Source organism: Colobus angolensis, unplaced genomic scaffold (assembly GCF_000951035.1).
Source record: "Colobus angolensis palliatus isolate OR3802 unplaced genomic scaffold, Cang.pa_1.0 Scaffold134, whole genome shotgun sequence".
Lineage (NCBI taxonomy): Eukaryota > Metazoa > Chordata > Mammalia > Primates > Cercopithecidae > Colobus > Colobus angolensis.
In genome coordinates, this window is record NW_012114422.1 from 3633171 (window position 1) to 3649720 (window position 16550).

The window sequence follows — 16550 nt, forward strand, 5'->3', positions numbered from 1 at the left end:
ATTTTTGGACTCTCAGTTCTATTCCAATGATCCTTATGTATATCCTTATGCCAGTACCACACTGTTTTGATTACTATAGCTTTGTACTAAGTTTTGAAATCAGAAAATGTAAGTCCTCAAACTTTTCAAGTTTATTTTCTCTTCTCTATTTTCCCTTACATTTCCATATGAATCTCACAGTGAGTATTAGTTCATCAATTTCTGCAGAAAAGCCAGCTGCAATTTTGATAGGGATTGTGTTGAGTCTATAGATGAATTTGGGAAATATGGCCATCTTAACAACATTAAGTTTCCTGATCCATGAACATAGCGGTCACGATTCTCCTTATTTCCTTTTTTTACCTAGCTTCTTGTTTGCCTCAACTGGTGTCAGTCCTTCAGGCAGCTATGATGTTAAACAATTGCTGCTGATTGTTTTCTACAACACTGTGGAGATGGGGCTGTTTGCACTAAATAAGTGCTAAATCAAAGACAAGCTTTAGAAAGAGGCTTTTCCAGAGAGCTGCCAAGCAGGAAAAACAGTGATCGTTTTCTGGGGATGTTTTTTGGGGGAGAGCTCCAATTTCCCCATTCCCACCCCCACCCCACCCAGTGGCTACTAGGCTGCTATTTTTCACAGCAACTGTAATTATGAGGTTGCTGATTTTCAAAACTACTTAGAACCTGCTGGAGAAGAGAGTGGGAATAGGGCAAGTTGAAATGCTACAAAACTCATGTTTTTACTGAGATTCAGCCGCTTTTCTTGAATAAACAATCCTTGTATTGTTGCAAGCCTTTGGTTCACTTCCAGAGTTCTGAAAAAGCTTATTTTGATAATTTTTGCTAATGTTTTTGTTACTATTATGAAAGAGGTTCCTAGTTCACTATTCTGGACGTGCTTCTCCCTGTTGGAAAGCTGTTGTTGTTTCTCAAATAACAACTGTATCATGATGTAATTCACATATCATATGATTGACTATGTAAAGTGTATAATTCAATGGTTTTAGTATATTCACAGAGCTAAGCAACCATAACCACAATCAATTTTAGAGCATCTTCCTCACTTTCAAAAGAAACCCATACCAAGCTGGGCGCAGTGACTCACGCCTGTAATCCCAGCACTTTGGGAGGCTGAGGCGGGCGGATTATCTGAGGTCAGGAGTTCGAGACCAGCCTGATCAACATGGAGAAATCCCATCTCTACTAAAAATACAAAATTAGCTGGGCATGGTGGCACATGCCTGTAGTCCCAGCTACTCAGGAGGCTGAGACAGGAGAATCACTTGAACCTGGGAGGTGGAGGTTGCGGTGAGCTGAGATGGCGCCATTGCACCCTAGCCTGGGCAAAGAGAGCAAAACTCTGTCTCGAAAAAAAAAAAAAAAGGAAGAAACCCATACCTATTAGCAGTCATTCATCCTTTCTATCCCCAATGCTCACAAACACCCTGCCCACCCTACCTTAAGCAACCACGAACCTACTTTCTTTATTTAAAGATTTGCCTACTCTCCTCCTTGGGGAGTTTTAAGCTAGGAAGTGACATGCTGGTGACAAGCCTTTTAAAAAAAATATTCTGGCTGCTATATGGAGAATAAATTGTAGGAGTACAAGAGTAAACACAGAGAGAGAAATTAGGAAGCTCTTGTAGTGAGAAATGATAGTGTCTTAGACTAGGGCAGTGAATACGAATATATATAGAGAGAAATGGACATAAATTTTGTTTCAGGCAGGAAGGTGAACCTCCAAGTTGTCTTACCACTGAAAATACACCCCCAAAATGTGGAATACATTTCTTTTTCAATCTCCTTAAAAGCATAACTGAGTTTATGAGTGTATAGAACCTACAGAGGCCAAATATTAAGTGAATGCAGGCACTTCAGAAGACAATCCAGTGCTGAAGCTGAGGGTGTCTGCTGAATCCTAAAAACTTTGAGCTGCCTGGAGACAGAAAATAAAGTCAAGGGCCTACATACCATGGGCGGTATGGCTGAAGACCTTTGCATAAAGCAGAGACCAAAGATCTATACTATCCTCAGTGTAAGAGTGAAAAGAAATAAGCTTGCCCTAAAGAAGACAGGAAGAAAACTTATTGCCTGTCTCCACTTCGGCATTGGGTGGCAGGGGAAAAAATTGTCCACTATCACCTGAGTTTTCAGTCTTAATTCATACTGCTTGTATGGTCAAATTGACCTCAGCTTGAGATCTTCATTAAAAAATCTGCCGGCAACTGGCAGAATCATCACCATCCTTTCTGGCAGCCCTTGACCACAACCTAGGTCTCAAAGAATGCACACAAAATTCAAGGGACCAGACTTCATGATAAAATCACAAAAACACAAGAAAATATATCATGAATAAGAACCAGCAGCAGCAACGAATAGTGAAATCAGTCCTGCAAACATTTCAGGTTTGGGAATTATTAGACAAAATATAAACAAGTATGCTTTGTGTTTTGTTTTGTTTGGGCCACTATAACCAAATACTATAAACTAAACCAGATGGCTTATAAACAACAGAAATTTTTATTTCTTACAGTTCTGGAGACTAAAAAGTCCAAGATCAAGGTGCCAACAGATTCAGTGTCTGTGAAGGCCAGCTCTCTGGTTCAATAGATAGTGCCTTCTTGGCCAGGCAAGGTGGCTCACGTCTGCAATCCCAGCACTTTGGGAGGCCCAGTTGGGTGGATTGCTTGAACCCAGCAGCTCAAGACCGGCCTGGGCAACATGGCAAAACCCTGTCTCTACAAAAAATACAAAATGTAGCTGAACTTGGTGGCTTGTGCCTGTAGTCCCAGCTATTTGGGAAGCTGGGGGGAAAGGATTCCTTAAGCCTGGGAGGTCAAGGCTGCAGTAAGCTGAGATGGCACCACTGTACTCCAGTCTGGATGACAGACACAGAGCAAGACCTTGTCTTAAAAAAAAAAAAAAACAGATAGTGCCTTCTTGCTGTGTCCTCACATGGTAAAAGGGACAAACTCCTTTGGGCCTCTTTTGTAAAGGCACCAATCTCACTGACAAGGGCTCAGCCCTCATGACCAAACTACCTCTCAAATGCTGTATTTTAATAGTATCACTTTGGGGTTTAGGATTTCAGCACATGAATCTGGGGAAGATATAACATTCAGACCATAGCCATTCATATATTTAAAGAAATTTTAAAAGTGGAAAACTTGGGCAAGGAACAGGAGATTGTTTAAAAAAAAAAAAAAAAACCCAAAAAACTACCAGACTTAAAAAGTAACCAATAGAAACTTCTAGAATTGAAATATATAATTGAAATTGAAATTTTAATTTTAGGTCAAAAAAATGATAAAGTGGTCTGGGTGCAGTGGCTCACGCCTGTAATCCTAGCACTTTGGTGGGGCTGAGGTGGGTGGATTGCCTAAGCTCAGGCGTTCAAGACCAGCTTGGGCAACATGGTGAAACCCTGTCCCTACTAAAATGCAAAATATTAGCTAGGCATGGTGGTGAATGCCTGCAGTCCCAGTTACCTGGGAGGTTGAGGCACAAGAATTGCTTGAACCTGGGAGGCAAATGTTGCACTGTGTGGAGATTGTGCCAATGCACTCCAGCCTGGGCAACAAAGCAAGACTCTGTCTCAAAAAAAGAAAAAAAAAAAAAGAAGGTGAACAGAACCCTGAACACTGAACACTGAACTGGAAGATAAATCTAAAGAAATTCGAATATACCACAGAGAGATGCTGAGATCGATATATGTGAAAAGAGGTTAACAGACATTGAGGACAGAATGAGAAGGCCTCACAAATTTATAATAGAACGGGAAAAAGGCAATATTTTTTTAAATGGCCAAGAATTTCTCAGAATCATTGAGGCTTTTCTTTTTCCTTTCAGGAAACTCAATATATCCTGAGAAGGTTAAATAAGAAGAAAAACACAATTAGGCATTACAGTGTATTGCGAAACCATAAAATAAGGAGATTATTTTAAAGCATTCTGAGAGAAAATATATTACTTACAAAGAAGAACAATATTCTCTGTCATAGTAACAGTGAAAGCCAGGAAACACTGTATAATATCTTTAATATGCTTAGAGATAATAATTTTCAACTTAGAATTGTATGCTCACTGAACTATAAAGATGAAAGACAATGCCAGGTGGGTGCTATAGGCCTATAGTCCCAGCTACTCAGGAGGCTGAGGCAGGAGGATTCTTTGAGCTCAGGAGCTCAAGGCCTGAACATAGTAAGGCCCGAGGAGGAGGAGGAGGAGGAGGAAGAAGAAGAAGAGGGAGAAGGAGAAGAGGAAGAGGAAGAGGAAGAAGAAGGAGAAGGAGAAGGAGAAGGAGGAGAAGGAGAAGTCCTTCAAAGGTAAATTTTTAAAATGTACCACCAATAGCTCCTAAAGAAAATTCTCAATGTTATACTTTGGGCAGAAGTGAAGTTACATAAGATGTAAACTCTAAGATGCAAGAAAGAATGGTAAGCAACCATACTGGTATATACGTAGACAAATTGAAATAAATATTACTAAAAGTATAAAAGTAATGTGTAACTTGTAAATAGTAGTATAAAGCTAAAGTATTACAAAATCCTTCTGTATTGTTCTTGTGAAAAGAAAAAAAAATACAAATAAATTTTAAACTTTTAGATTTTGTCCTGAGCTGGGGAAGACAAGTTTTATTCAAAGAAAATTTAATTGAATACCTATTATGTGCCAGGAAACATACTAACACTGGGGATACAGCAATGAATAAAATGAAAATTTTGGTTCTCATGAAGCTTACATTCTAATTGGGGACGACAGACAAAAAAACAATATAAAAGATATATGTATCTGGCATGGTGACTCATGCCTGTAATCCCAGCACTTTGGGAGGCAGATGTGGGCAGATCAAGAGGTCAGGAGTTTGAAACCACCAACATGGTGAAACCCAACCTATACTAAAAATACAAAAATTAACTGGGCACCTGTAATCCCAGCTACTCCAGAGGCTGAGGCGGGAGAATTGCTTGAAACCAGAAGGCAGAAGTTGCAGTGAGCCAAGATGGCACCATTGCACTCCAGCCTGGGCAACAAGAGGGAAACTCTGCCTCAAAAAAAAAAAAAAAAAAAAAAACATACATGTTAGATAATAAGAATTAAACAGAAAAAGGGAATTTGGGGTGGGGGGTTGATTTTAAATAAGGGGCTTAGGAAAGGCCTCTTTTATAAGATAGGCTTTGAGGATAGACCAAAAGGAGGTGAGGGATGAGGGAGTAAGCCTTGATGTATTAGTCCATTCTCCCAGTACTGCTATGAAGAAATATCTGAGAGAGTAATTTATAAAGGAAAGAGGTTTAATTACTCACAGTTCTGCATAGCTGAGGAGGCCTCAGGAAACTTAAAATCATGGTGGAAGGAAAAGGAGAAGCAAGCACCTTCTTCACAGGGCAGCAGGATGGAGTGGGTAGCAGCAGGTGAAATGCCAGATGCTTATAAAACCATCAAATCTCGCGAGACTCACTTTCATGAGAACAGCACGGGAGAATCCGCCCCATGATTCAATTACCTCCTCCACCTGGTCCTGCCCTTGACACGTGGGGATTATAGGGCTTACAATTCAAGGTGAGATTTGGGTGGGTACACAGCCAAAGCGTATCATCTTGGGTATCCTGAGGTGAGGGAATAGATAATGCAATTATACTGAGGAAGGAACATGCCTGGTATAGCAAAAAGAAAAACAAAAAACAAAAAACACCAAAAAAACAAAACAGCAAAGAGACAAATATGGCTGGAAAAGAATGAAGGAAAATCTAGCAAAAGATTGTATAGTCAACAAAGCTCAGATCCTGTAGGCTCTATCAGTTTCTGCTAAGTAACAATCACAAAATCTCAAAAGCATACAAGAATAACCATTTATTTAGCTCATGCCTGTGGGTCAGAGATCTAGGCTGGGCATGCGTAGACAGCCCTGCAAAACTTAGTTGGGCTTGTCCACATCCATCTGCAGTTCAGTTAGGGTTGGGCTGAACTAAGCTGGGCTCAGATGAAGCAGCTCTGTTCCACGTGTCTCTCTTCCCTTTCCTGGGACCATCAGACTAATCTTGGCATGTTTTTCTCATGACAGTGGCAGAGATGCAAGAAGAAAAGTCCGTTGCAAAAATACCTTTCAAGCCTTTGGTTGCATGTCTGCTAACATTGATGTGTCACATGGTCAAGTGACAAGAAGTAGGAAAGTATTCTCCATTCATGAATGAAAGGTGACAGAATGAATAGTTCTGAATAGCCACCTAATGTACCACACAGACCCTTATAGATCATTATGAGACTGTGGCTCTTGCTCTGTGATATGCAAAATTGTTGATGGGTTTTGAGGAGAAATGTGACATGATCAGGTACTGGGTTGAAAGTAGAATGAAGAGAGGAGCAGAAAAGAGAAATGGGAAGATAGGTTTTATATATATATATATATATTTTTTTTTGAGACAGAGTCTCGCTCTGTTGGCAAGGCTGGGGTGCAGTGGCACTATCTCAGCTCACTGCAACCTCCGTCTCCTGGGCTCAAGCAACTCTTCTGCCTCAGCCTCCCAAGCAGCTGGGATTACAGGCATGTGCCACCAAGCCCAGCTAATTTTTGTTTTTTAGTAGAGACAAGGTTTCACCATGTTGGCCAGCCTGGTCTCGAACTCTTGACCTCAGGTAATCCACCCGCCTTGGCCCCCCAAAGTGCTGGGATTACATGAGTGAGCCACTGTGCCAGGCAGGGAAGATAGGTTATAATCCAGATGAGAGAAGATAGTGTTTTGGATTAGGGCTTTAGTGGTAAAGTTGGTAAGAAGTAGTAAGGTTCTGGTTATATTTTTGACAAAGAGCCAATAGAGTTTGCTGAAGGAAACGGAATTTGTGGAGGAAAAGGTGGCAGAATCGGGTGGTCTGTTTTGGAAATATTGACTTTGAGATGACTATTGTCCTAATGGAAATATCAAACAAGTACTTAAATATACAAGTATGAAGTTCAGGAGAAATTAAGCCTGGAGATATAGAGGTGGGAATTCCTGGTAAATAGATGGCTTTTAAAACCCAGATACTGGTTTAGACCCACTGAGGAACAGAGATAGAGGAGAAGAGGCCAAGGCCAGAGCCCTAGGGTAACCTAATTTTGAGAGGTCTGATGGAAGAGGAAGAACCACAATAAAAGGCTTTAAAAATGGAATTAGTGATGTAGGAGGGATTCTAAGAGTGTGATGTCATGGAAGTCAAGAAGAGAAAATGTTGCAAAAAGAAGCAAGGAGTCAACTTCACTGAAGGCTGCTCAGAGACTAAGTCAAGAACAGGGCCATTAGATTTGGCAATAGAAAAGACATAGTTGATCCTGATAATAGAAATATTGTGGAGTAGTGCAGATGGGAGTATAGTCAGGTAAATAAAATAAAGGTGTGACGACCACCTCTATTGACCACTGGAATAGAGATGGGGTGGGGTTTAGGAAACGCATCCAGAAAATGTATCATTTTATTTTGTTATAAGAGATCCCAGTGGTTATGGAAATTAATCCAATGGAGGTAAAGAAACTCCTGAAGCAGAGAAAAAAGAGAACTGATGGACGGCAAGCACCTTCAGTCCTAGAGAAGGTGAGAGAAATTGTTCTCTGCTAGGGGTAGAGATATTTCATCCATTATAAATAGGAGAAAAGGCAAAGAGGTGAAAGGCGTGTGGATGGGAATAGGAGAAGACTCCTGCCTGATGGTTTATATTTTCTCAATGAATATTTTTTGAAGTTCATGACCCGAGTCAGGGTAAGAGACATGAGAAGCTTGAGGGAAGAGGACTCAGTGTGAAATAGCAAATATCCGGGGAATGGAGTAGAATTACCAGCGTCCTAAGCACCCTTTTAAAATCTGTGGTCATGAACTTAAAGTGAGACCAGTACACAATTTCCACCTGATCTGTGCAGGAATGAAGTATTATGAATAGTTTAATTTAGCCACAGTTGGGGTTTTTGTCAGAGAAGCTGAATGAAAGGACAGAGGTGCAGTGTTTTCCAGGGAGTGATTATAATGATGGACCACAGAATCTAAGCCGGACAAGGAAACAAGGTGGGTATGTAAAGCAGGAATGAATTGTGTCCAGTGATAAAAATACTTTTCTAATCTATTTTCAGTATCCCCAAAATATCACCAAATTGGATGTGAAAGGTGGTATCAGGTATGCAATTTTTATAGGGTGCTTCATCTTTGCAGGTGTAAAATGAGAAAGGCATTTTTAATATCAGATTTCTCTGACTTTTGAATCTGGAGATGGTTTACTGTCAATAACTTTGAAGGGTTTGAGAGTCTTGCTTTCTCTTTTTAGAGACAGTGTTTCACAGTGTCTCACTCTGTCTCCTAGGCTGGAGTGTAGTGGCATGATCATGGCTCACTGCAGCCATGACTCCGGGGCTCAAGCAATCCTCCCACCTCAGCCTCCCAAGTGGCTGGGACTACACGTATGCACCACCATGCCTGGTTGATTTTTTCATTTTTCATAGAGATGGAGTCTTGCTATGTTGCCCAGGCTAGTCTCGAACTGGGCTCAAGTGATTCTCGTGCCTCAGCCTCCAAAAGTGCTGGGATTATAGGCATAAGCCAATGTACACCCGGCCCTGAGATTCTTTTTTCTTTTGAGACGGAGTCCCGCCCTGTTGCCAGGCTGGAGTGCATTGGCACGATCTTGGCTCACTGCAACCTCCACCTCCTGGGTTCAAGCATTCTTCTGCCTCAGCCTCCTGAGTAGCTGGGATTACAGGCGCCCGCCACCATATCTGGCTAATTTTGTATTTTTAGTACAGATGGAGTTTCTCCATGTTGGTCAGGCTGGTCTCAAGCTCCCCACCTCAGGTGATCCTCCCGCCTCGCCCTCCCAAAGTGCTGGGATTACATGCGTGAGCCACCATGCCCAGCCGAGAGTCTTAAGACTCTCAGTTAATCTCTTACTGTTTTGTGGATGTTGACAAAAGACACAAGACTTTTGGTTCAGAGATGAAGGATTGTATTACTCATGACACAGCAAGTGGCATAAGTATTAGCATATTTGTGTTGCTTTCCGTTCCCTCCAAGTCCCACAGAGGTGACAAGATGGGCATAGTGAATGCTGCAGACATACTGGGCTTGTGTCCCAGCTGGGGAACCAAAGGCCCATGACTTTTTGAGCAAGTAGCAAGCACTGTAGCAGGCGCCAAACAAGCCAGGCCTCCTCTGCCCAGAGAGTGCACAGTTACACGGAAGTCATGCTGTGGTCACCTTGACCCACTGAGTTGTCAATGGGACTAGCTACAGAAATTGCTCAGAATTGGGAGACAGATGAGTCCTGTGGCCTGGCACACTCAGCAAGAATGTGCAAGACCACCCAGGGCTCATGGGGAGCTGCCTGTCCCCATAGTTTTAATACTTTGGAAAGGGGAAATAAATTATGAACAAACTTAATAGTTCTTATTTTAATAATTTACTCTAAACCACAAGACTTATTCCTTTATATGTATTTTTCAACATATATTTCCTTTTTTTAACTTAATCCCAAATATGATAGTATCAACATATATTTTCAAGACTATCCTTATAACTATGCCAGTAAAAATGTCCAAGCTTATTTCTGAAATGTTTAATAAGAAATATAAACAAAACCACATGATTATATATATGTGTGTGCGTGTGTGTGTGTGTGTATATACATACACATGTATATAGTGGTTTATTTCCATTAATTATTAAAATTAATCATTTCCTAAAGATGTTTGAGTACAGGGTAAACTATATTCTGATCCATTTTCCCATTTTTTCACTGGATTTTTTTCCTAAAACAAACATAATAGAGAAACTGAATGCAGATTAGTAACTAGATTGCATTGAAACTAGGAAGAATAGGAATGAGCTTCCTTTTTCTTTTGTTGAGACAGAGTCTCACTCTGTTGCCCAGGCTGGAGTGTAGTGGCACAATCTCTGCAAACTACAAACTTCGCCTCCCAGGTTCAAGCAATTCTCCTGCCTCAGCCTCCTGAGTAGCTGGGATTACAGGTGGGCACCACCACATGCAGCGAATTTTTGTATTTTCAGTAGAGACGGGGTTTCACCATGGTGCCCAGGCTGGTCTCAAACTCCTGACCTCAGGTAATCTACCTGCCTCGGCCTCCCAAAGTGCTGGGATTACACGCATGAGCCACCGCAGCCGGCTGAGTTTCCTTTCTTAATCAAAAACCTTTCGGTCCTGTTAGAAGCACTTGAAAACCCTTACCATCAAAAAACAGCATGAAATTTTGAGTATCCCTTAAGGATACTTTGACACTCCAAAGGAAAAAAATCAGTGTGACTACATTTTTTTAGGTTTCCTCTGTCCTGAGTCTCCAGGGGGCTGACTGCTGATGAACTAACTTAGCTGCTTACCCTTAGAGCAAATGCATTTGCTTAAAGCCTGGACATCAAAGAGAGTAGGGGAGGATGATCTTTAATTCAGCTGTCTTTAATTTTCTCTCGCTCCGTTGAAGTCTCACCAGGTTCTTTTCTTTCCTACAATGTGCCAGAAACACTCCCTGCTTAGGGACTTTGCCTTGGCTAGTCCCTCGGTAGGAAGCATGCTGCATCCAGAGATCCTCAGCTCACTCCCTCTCTGCCTGCAGGCTTTTGCTTAAATGTCCCTCAAGGAAGCCTACGTGGACCACCCTACTTAAAATATCAACCACCACCCCCAACTCTTCCTCTTTACCCTGATTAATTTTTCCTTATAACATATCTTCTAATATTCTATATTAATTTTATTTATGATGTGAACAGAGTATGCTTCTGTTTCTTGCTGAACCTGCAGTGCCTAAGATGTGTCTAGCACAAAGTAAGTTCTCAGTAAACATCTGAATGAATGAAAGAGTGAGCATATTCCTAATAAAAAAGAAAATGCAAACTTAAGAGCTGTTATTACATTTTACAACTGGAACACCTTAGTTAATTTCATCATTGTTTCAGACAATAGATTTCAAACTTTTGGAAATGCCCTAAGGAGAGCCTAAATGCATTGCTATCTTATCTTCTTGCCATGCTCATTTAGCATCTCTAAAGTCCAGTGGTCCTGAAAATGAGCTCTTCAATTCAGGATATGCCGAAAGAGCCAGGTGGATGAGTCCTGTGTTTTTGTTCAGAAACATAAAAGTGAAATATATTAAAAAAAAAAAGGGGGGGGTAGAAGGGATTGTTTTGCACTAAGATAGGTGAAAATGGGAAAACAGGACCTGTCTGCATTATTGTTAAGACTGGGATAAACTGAATAGAACAGCACTATCTAAAAATCTTCTGTGATTATGGAAATATTCTATATCTGTATAGTCCAATATGATAGCCACTAACCACAGGTGACTAATAATACTTGTATTGGGGCTAGTATGGTGGGAGAATTTATTTTTGAAATTTATTTAATTTTAATTAAATAGCACATGTGGCCAGTGCTATTTAATGACACATATTGGGTAATGCAGGAATAGACTATGCCTCTGTTGTAAATTACAGTGGGCAACATCTTTATGTCTCAGAGTGATCCAGCTATCATCACTGTACTTCTTTAACTTCACAATGTTTCCATTACTATTCAGGAAAACATTTCAAAAAATGTAAATGCAAAGACTTAGGCTAGGCAGACGGCATTTGGAAGTGTCTCAATTGTAGGTGAGGTCTGAAATTTTAGTTTAACGTAACCTCTTCATTACTAATTTTGTTGACTTTTACAAAATGTAAAAATATTCTCAAAACCATTTCTACTTCTGTAATATAATATGTAATTATTTTAATCCACATATCCACTCTTCTTATGTATATAAATGTTAATGTATAAAATTGCAGAACAGTCCAAAGTTCATGTAAATGAAAACTTGCTGGCACAGGAAAAATACAAATAATTATAACCAGCCTTACCTTGTGTGAAGAGATGGGTGAGGGTGGGTAGGGGGAGCAGAGGTAGAACTTTAGCAAACTAACAGCAGGATGCATCTAACCTGTTAAGTGTGCCCACCAATAATGGAGACTCCTTCAACTTTTAAAACATGTCCTTTAAAGGAGGCTAGCTTGCCGTATTCTGGCTTGTCTCATGAGTTAAGACAAATCACAGACAGAGGAGAATAATGAATGTTGAAGTCTACAGAATAAAGTGCTAATGTAATGGTTATGAAAGAGATCTCAGTCAATATTCTCTTTCTCTGTAGTATTACATTTTGCAGGTACCTTGTGTGTGTATATAGAGCAATAGACACTAAATTGGTCAGCCACCTGGAATATATGTTAAATGACACTAGTAAAGTTGTTCTTATTACTAAAATTGATTGGATTCCATTACGTTTTAATGTCTCCCCAATTTAAATCTCTAGACTATGTAATACATCTTGTCAAACGCTTCTGACATATAGATACCTGCTGCACAAGGAAGAATGCCATACATTAATCAACGAGTCAACTTAGCAAATCATCATTTTAGATTTTATAATTTTTTTTGGAATTTCACACAGAACACATGTTTCACTCTGTAACCTAAAAATATTTATGATAATTTAAACTAAATTCATGCCATTTTATAGAACACATAGTATTGCATACAGGCAATTTTCCACTATCTGTGCCCCTGGAAGAGGCAGAGCCACAGATGACTTAAAACAGAATTTTAAAGCTCTTTTAATGCTAATCCAGATCACTGGTATTTGACTTAAGATGCATTTTATTTTTTAACTTTTTCACTGCATTTTGCTTAGGCTTATATTAATTATTTTGTGGCCCAAAAGCTTGACAAATGTCAGGGCTAAGGGTGTCTGGAATTAAAAGTGGGAAATTAAATTACTGGTAATTGAAAGTTGACCATTTAAAATGTGCTTATAAACCCATCATCAGGAGGATTCTCTAAGAACTGTATACAAGAGGCTGCTGTTTCTTCAATGGATTTCGACCAGCCACCAAGATTTCCAGCAAAGTAAGGAAGGATGCTAGCAGAAATATGGTTAAAGTAAGATACCTGTTTCAAAAAGAAAGTACAATATTTTAATTTCTTATTGACTTGGAGCTTTTTCAAGCAAGGATCTGAGTTTTGCTGGTGTAGGGGAGACTACGACCCTAATCTTTTGGGGTACCATCTGGAATAGATGATCTGAAAGGATGACCTTAGGATTCCCACAGTGTGGACACAAATTACAGATTACAATTAATTAGGACATCGGGTAAATTAAGAGATTTTTCTCTATCTGGCAGAGTCAATTAATCACAGATGTTTCATCAAACTTACAATGCATGAATTGCTGTCAATAGCATGGATGAGAAATCCGGCACATATGATTTCACTTCTGATGTACTGTGGAGACGGAGGGACCGATGGCAAAATGACCGACTTCACTGCCACTGTGTAAGTGTTACTGAAAGAAGACATTTTCTAAGCTCTTGTGAGAAATAAAAAATAGTTGTTAGAAAATAAATCCCTATAGTTAACTCAATTTATTTATACAGGTAGAAGTGAAACTATGAAGGCCCAGATCTCCTAGATGAGTGGTCTCATCAGAAAACACTCTCTAGGCTACATTCAAGGTAGGAAATAGTGTTTTCTGCCTTAGAATTGCATACACAAGGCTTTATGTAACTCCATGAAGCTGGAGTCAACCACCAACTGTAGTTTTATTGTGCCCTACAGGGTTGTAATTTCAGCCTCCTTTCCTTTTTAAATTAAAAAACAGGCCGGGCGCAGTGGCTCATGCCTGTAATCCCAGCACTTTGGGAGACTGAGGCCGGCAGATCACCTGAGGTTGGGAGTTCGAGACCAGCCTGACCAACATGGAGAACTCTCGTCTCTACTAAAAATATAAAATTAGCTGAGCATGGTGGCACATGCCTGTAATCCCAGCTACTTGGGAGACTGAGGCAGAAGAATCGTTTGAACCCGGGAGGCAGAGGTTGCAGTGAGCTGAGATTGTGCCATTGCATTCCAGCCTGGGCAACAAGAGCAAAACACCATCTAAAATAATAATAATAATAATAATAATAAAAACAATACCCATCATTGTTAAAAGAAAAACTCTCAACAATAGAGAACCCTGTAGGCTACAAAATAAAAATCTTCCTACAGTCCAATTGCACTGCCATGCTATTCTCCACCCTAGAAGTGACCACTCTTAACATTTTATCGTATAAAAATAAATCTATAAGAATGACATTTATATAAGCAAATGCACACAAAATTTTTTACATAAATATCATTTTACAAATATCAACTACAATTTGATTTTTCATCTAGCAATAAATTTTTGGAGGTGTTTCTCTATCAGTCCCATTATAGCTGCTTCATCCTTTTTAATGATGGTACAATATTTTGTAGTATGGATCTACCATAATTTATAAGATGGACTTTCCATTTGTTTCTAATATCTTTTGACATAATAAATGATATGACACTGAACGTCTGTTAATACTCACATGTGTGTGGGATTATTTGGGACACTTCCTCTTAGAAGCTAGCTGCCATGCTCTGAGCAGTTCAGTGTACATGGAAAAACCATGTCTGGGTCCTCTGATCAACAGCCCCGGCTGACAGCCAGCCATGGTGGATGTCTAGCACAGTCAAGCCTTGGTGAATTCTAAACCAATTCCTGGTGTCTTATTTGGCTTTCACTGCATTTTTACTAATCATGGTATGTTTCAAAGGTTTACTGAATACCAGTTTTACATCTATATGGGAAAAGGAACTACTTTAGGATTCTTGCATTGTATTTTGCAAACAGCTGGCACTTAATAGACGACTGTTAATTTTTAACATAATAGCTAAAGATTCATCTAGGTATAATTCAAATGAACATAATTCAAGAGCAGAAATATCTACACAGACTTCCTTATTTTCACATCAACTTTTTTTTTTTTTTGAGACGGAGTCTAGCTCTGTCGCCCAGGCTGGAGTGCAGTGGCGCCATCTCGGCTCACTGCAAACTCCGCCTCCCGGGTTCACGCCATTCTCCTGCCTCAGCCTCCCAAGTAGCTGGGACTACAGGCACCCGCCACCACGCCCAGCTAATTTTTTGTATTTTTAGTAGAGATGGGGTTTCACCGTGTTAGCCAGGATGGTCTCGATCTCCTGACCTCGTGATCCACCCGCCTCAGCCTCCGAAAGTGCTGGGATTACAGGCTTTCACATCAACTTTTAATTTCTATCCTATATTATGAAATAGTGATAGAACACTTGAACTGCATATACTCACTCATCTTTGAGAGGTTTTCTTCGTGATATTAGTACTACCAAGTCTTTGGGTTTGTCATCATTCAGCACAGGACAGGTGATGTGACACAGCTGATCATCTTCACTCACCCAGTCTATGACTTCACAGGACCTGTGTATATAGAACAGTGAAAAGCAGCTATATTTTCTACCTGGTAAGGCATTCACTTCCTTTATTTGCTTATATAATCTCATTATTGGTATCCTTATTTGCCCCTTCAGCTCATCTAATTATCCCCCTAAAAGCCAGCATTATTGCTCAAGTCTGTCTTTAGAAGAGCTCTTTGAGGCTGGGCACAGTGGCTCATGTCTATAATCCTAACACCTTGGGAGGTGGAGGTGGGAGGATCACTTGAGGCCAGGAGTTCAGGACCAGCCTGGGCAAACTTGCAAAACCTTATCTTTTAAAAATTTAAAAAATTTAAAAAAAATTTTTTTAAATTAGCTGGGTGTGATGGTGCATGCCTGTAGTCCCAGCTACTCGAGGGGTTGAGGTGGGAATATCACTTGAGCCTGAGAGGTTGAGGTTGCAGTGATCCATGATTGTGCCACTGCACTCCAGCTTGGGTGACACAATGAGATCCTATCTCAAAAAAAAAAAAAAAAGCCACAACAAACAAAAAACACAAGAGCTCTTTGATCAGAAGGAATAATTCTGCAAGTGATAGAGGATGGCGGCCATCTGACTTCAAGTTCATAATTCTTGATACTTCAGTGAAAGGCATAGAGCTGTTTTACACAAAATTATTTTTCTCTAGGATCAAGTAAAAACATTGTAAGGAGTCGTAAATCATATAGTTAGTCCAAGAAGGATTGTTTATATAGATAAAGAAATGTGGCATATTGGAAACAGCACTAGCTTTGGAGTCACACAACTCTCTTGACTCCCAGATTGCCACTTACTCGCTACATAAGTTGCGTTAGGCAAGTCATTTTATTTTTTCATCTATAAAATTTAGATAATGATACGTGGGGTTACTGCAAGGATTCAGCAAAAACACCTGAATCATATTAGATGTACAAGAAAAGTTAGTTGAATAAGAATTCATTCATTCATTCCCCCATTTGTTCAACTTCAATTTGGCCAGAATGTCAAGTGACAGAGAATAGTGGGAGAAACATTTTTAAAGCATTAACAGCCAAGTTTAGGCATTGTTATTCCTAAAAGCTTTGTACTAGTAGAGTATCTACTAAACTGATGCAAGAAAATTGAGAAGTGTTCCTCTTCTCTCAGAATGATTTATTGTGATAGCATTAACCATGATGTATCATTCTGATATGGGAGGTGGGCAGGGAAGTGTTGGATAGAGAAGGGAAGGGTCACTGGTGAGGGCTCCACCCTCGGGCCTGTGCCTACAGACCTAAATGAGGACAGGCATTTCTGT

General features: G+C 40.0%; 1 protein-coding gene across 1 annotated transcript in view; it reads right to left on the bottom strand.

The window, feature by feature from the left end:
• Nucleotides 1-12379: 12379 nt before the first annotated feature.
• Nucleotides 12380-16550, bottom strand: part of ACOT12 (acyl-CoA thioesterase 12) — a 67604-nt gene continuing 63433 nt past the window's right edge. Inside the window, exons 13-15 of the mRNA XM_011934350.1 lie at nt 15149-15277; nt 13195-13321; nt 12380-12927 (exon numbers count right to left, since the gene is read on the bottom strand). Of these exons, the coding sequence (XP_011789740.1) occupies nt 12778-12927; nt 13195-13321; nt 15149-15277 (406 nt within the window). The 3' untranslated portion in view covers nt 12380-12777. The remainder of the gene's footprint in view (nt 12928-13194; nt 13322-15148; nt 15278-16550) is intronic.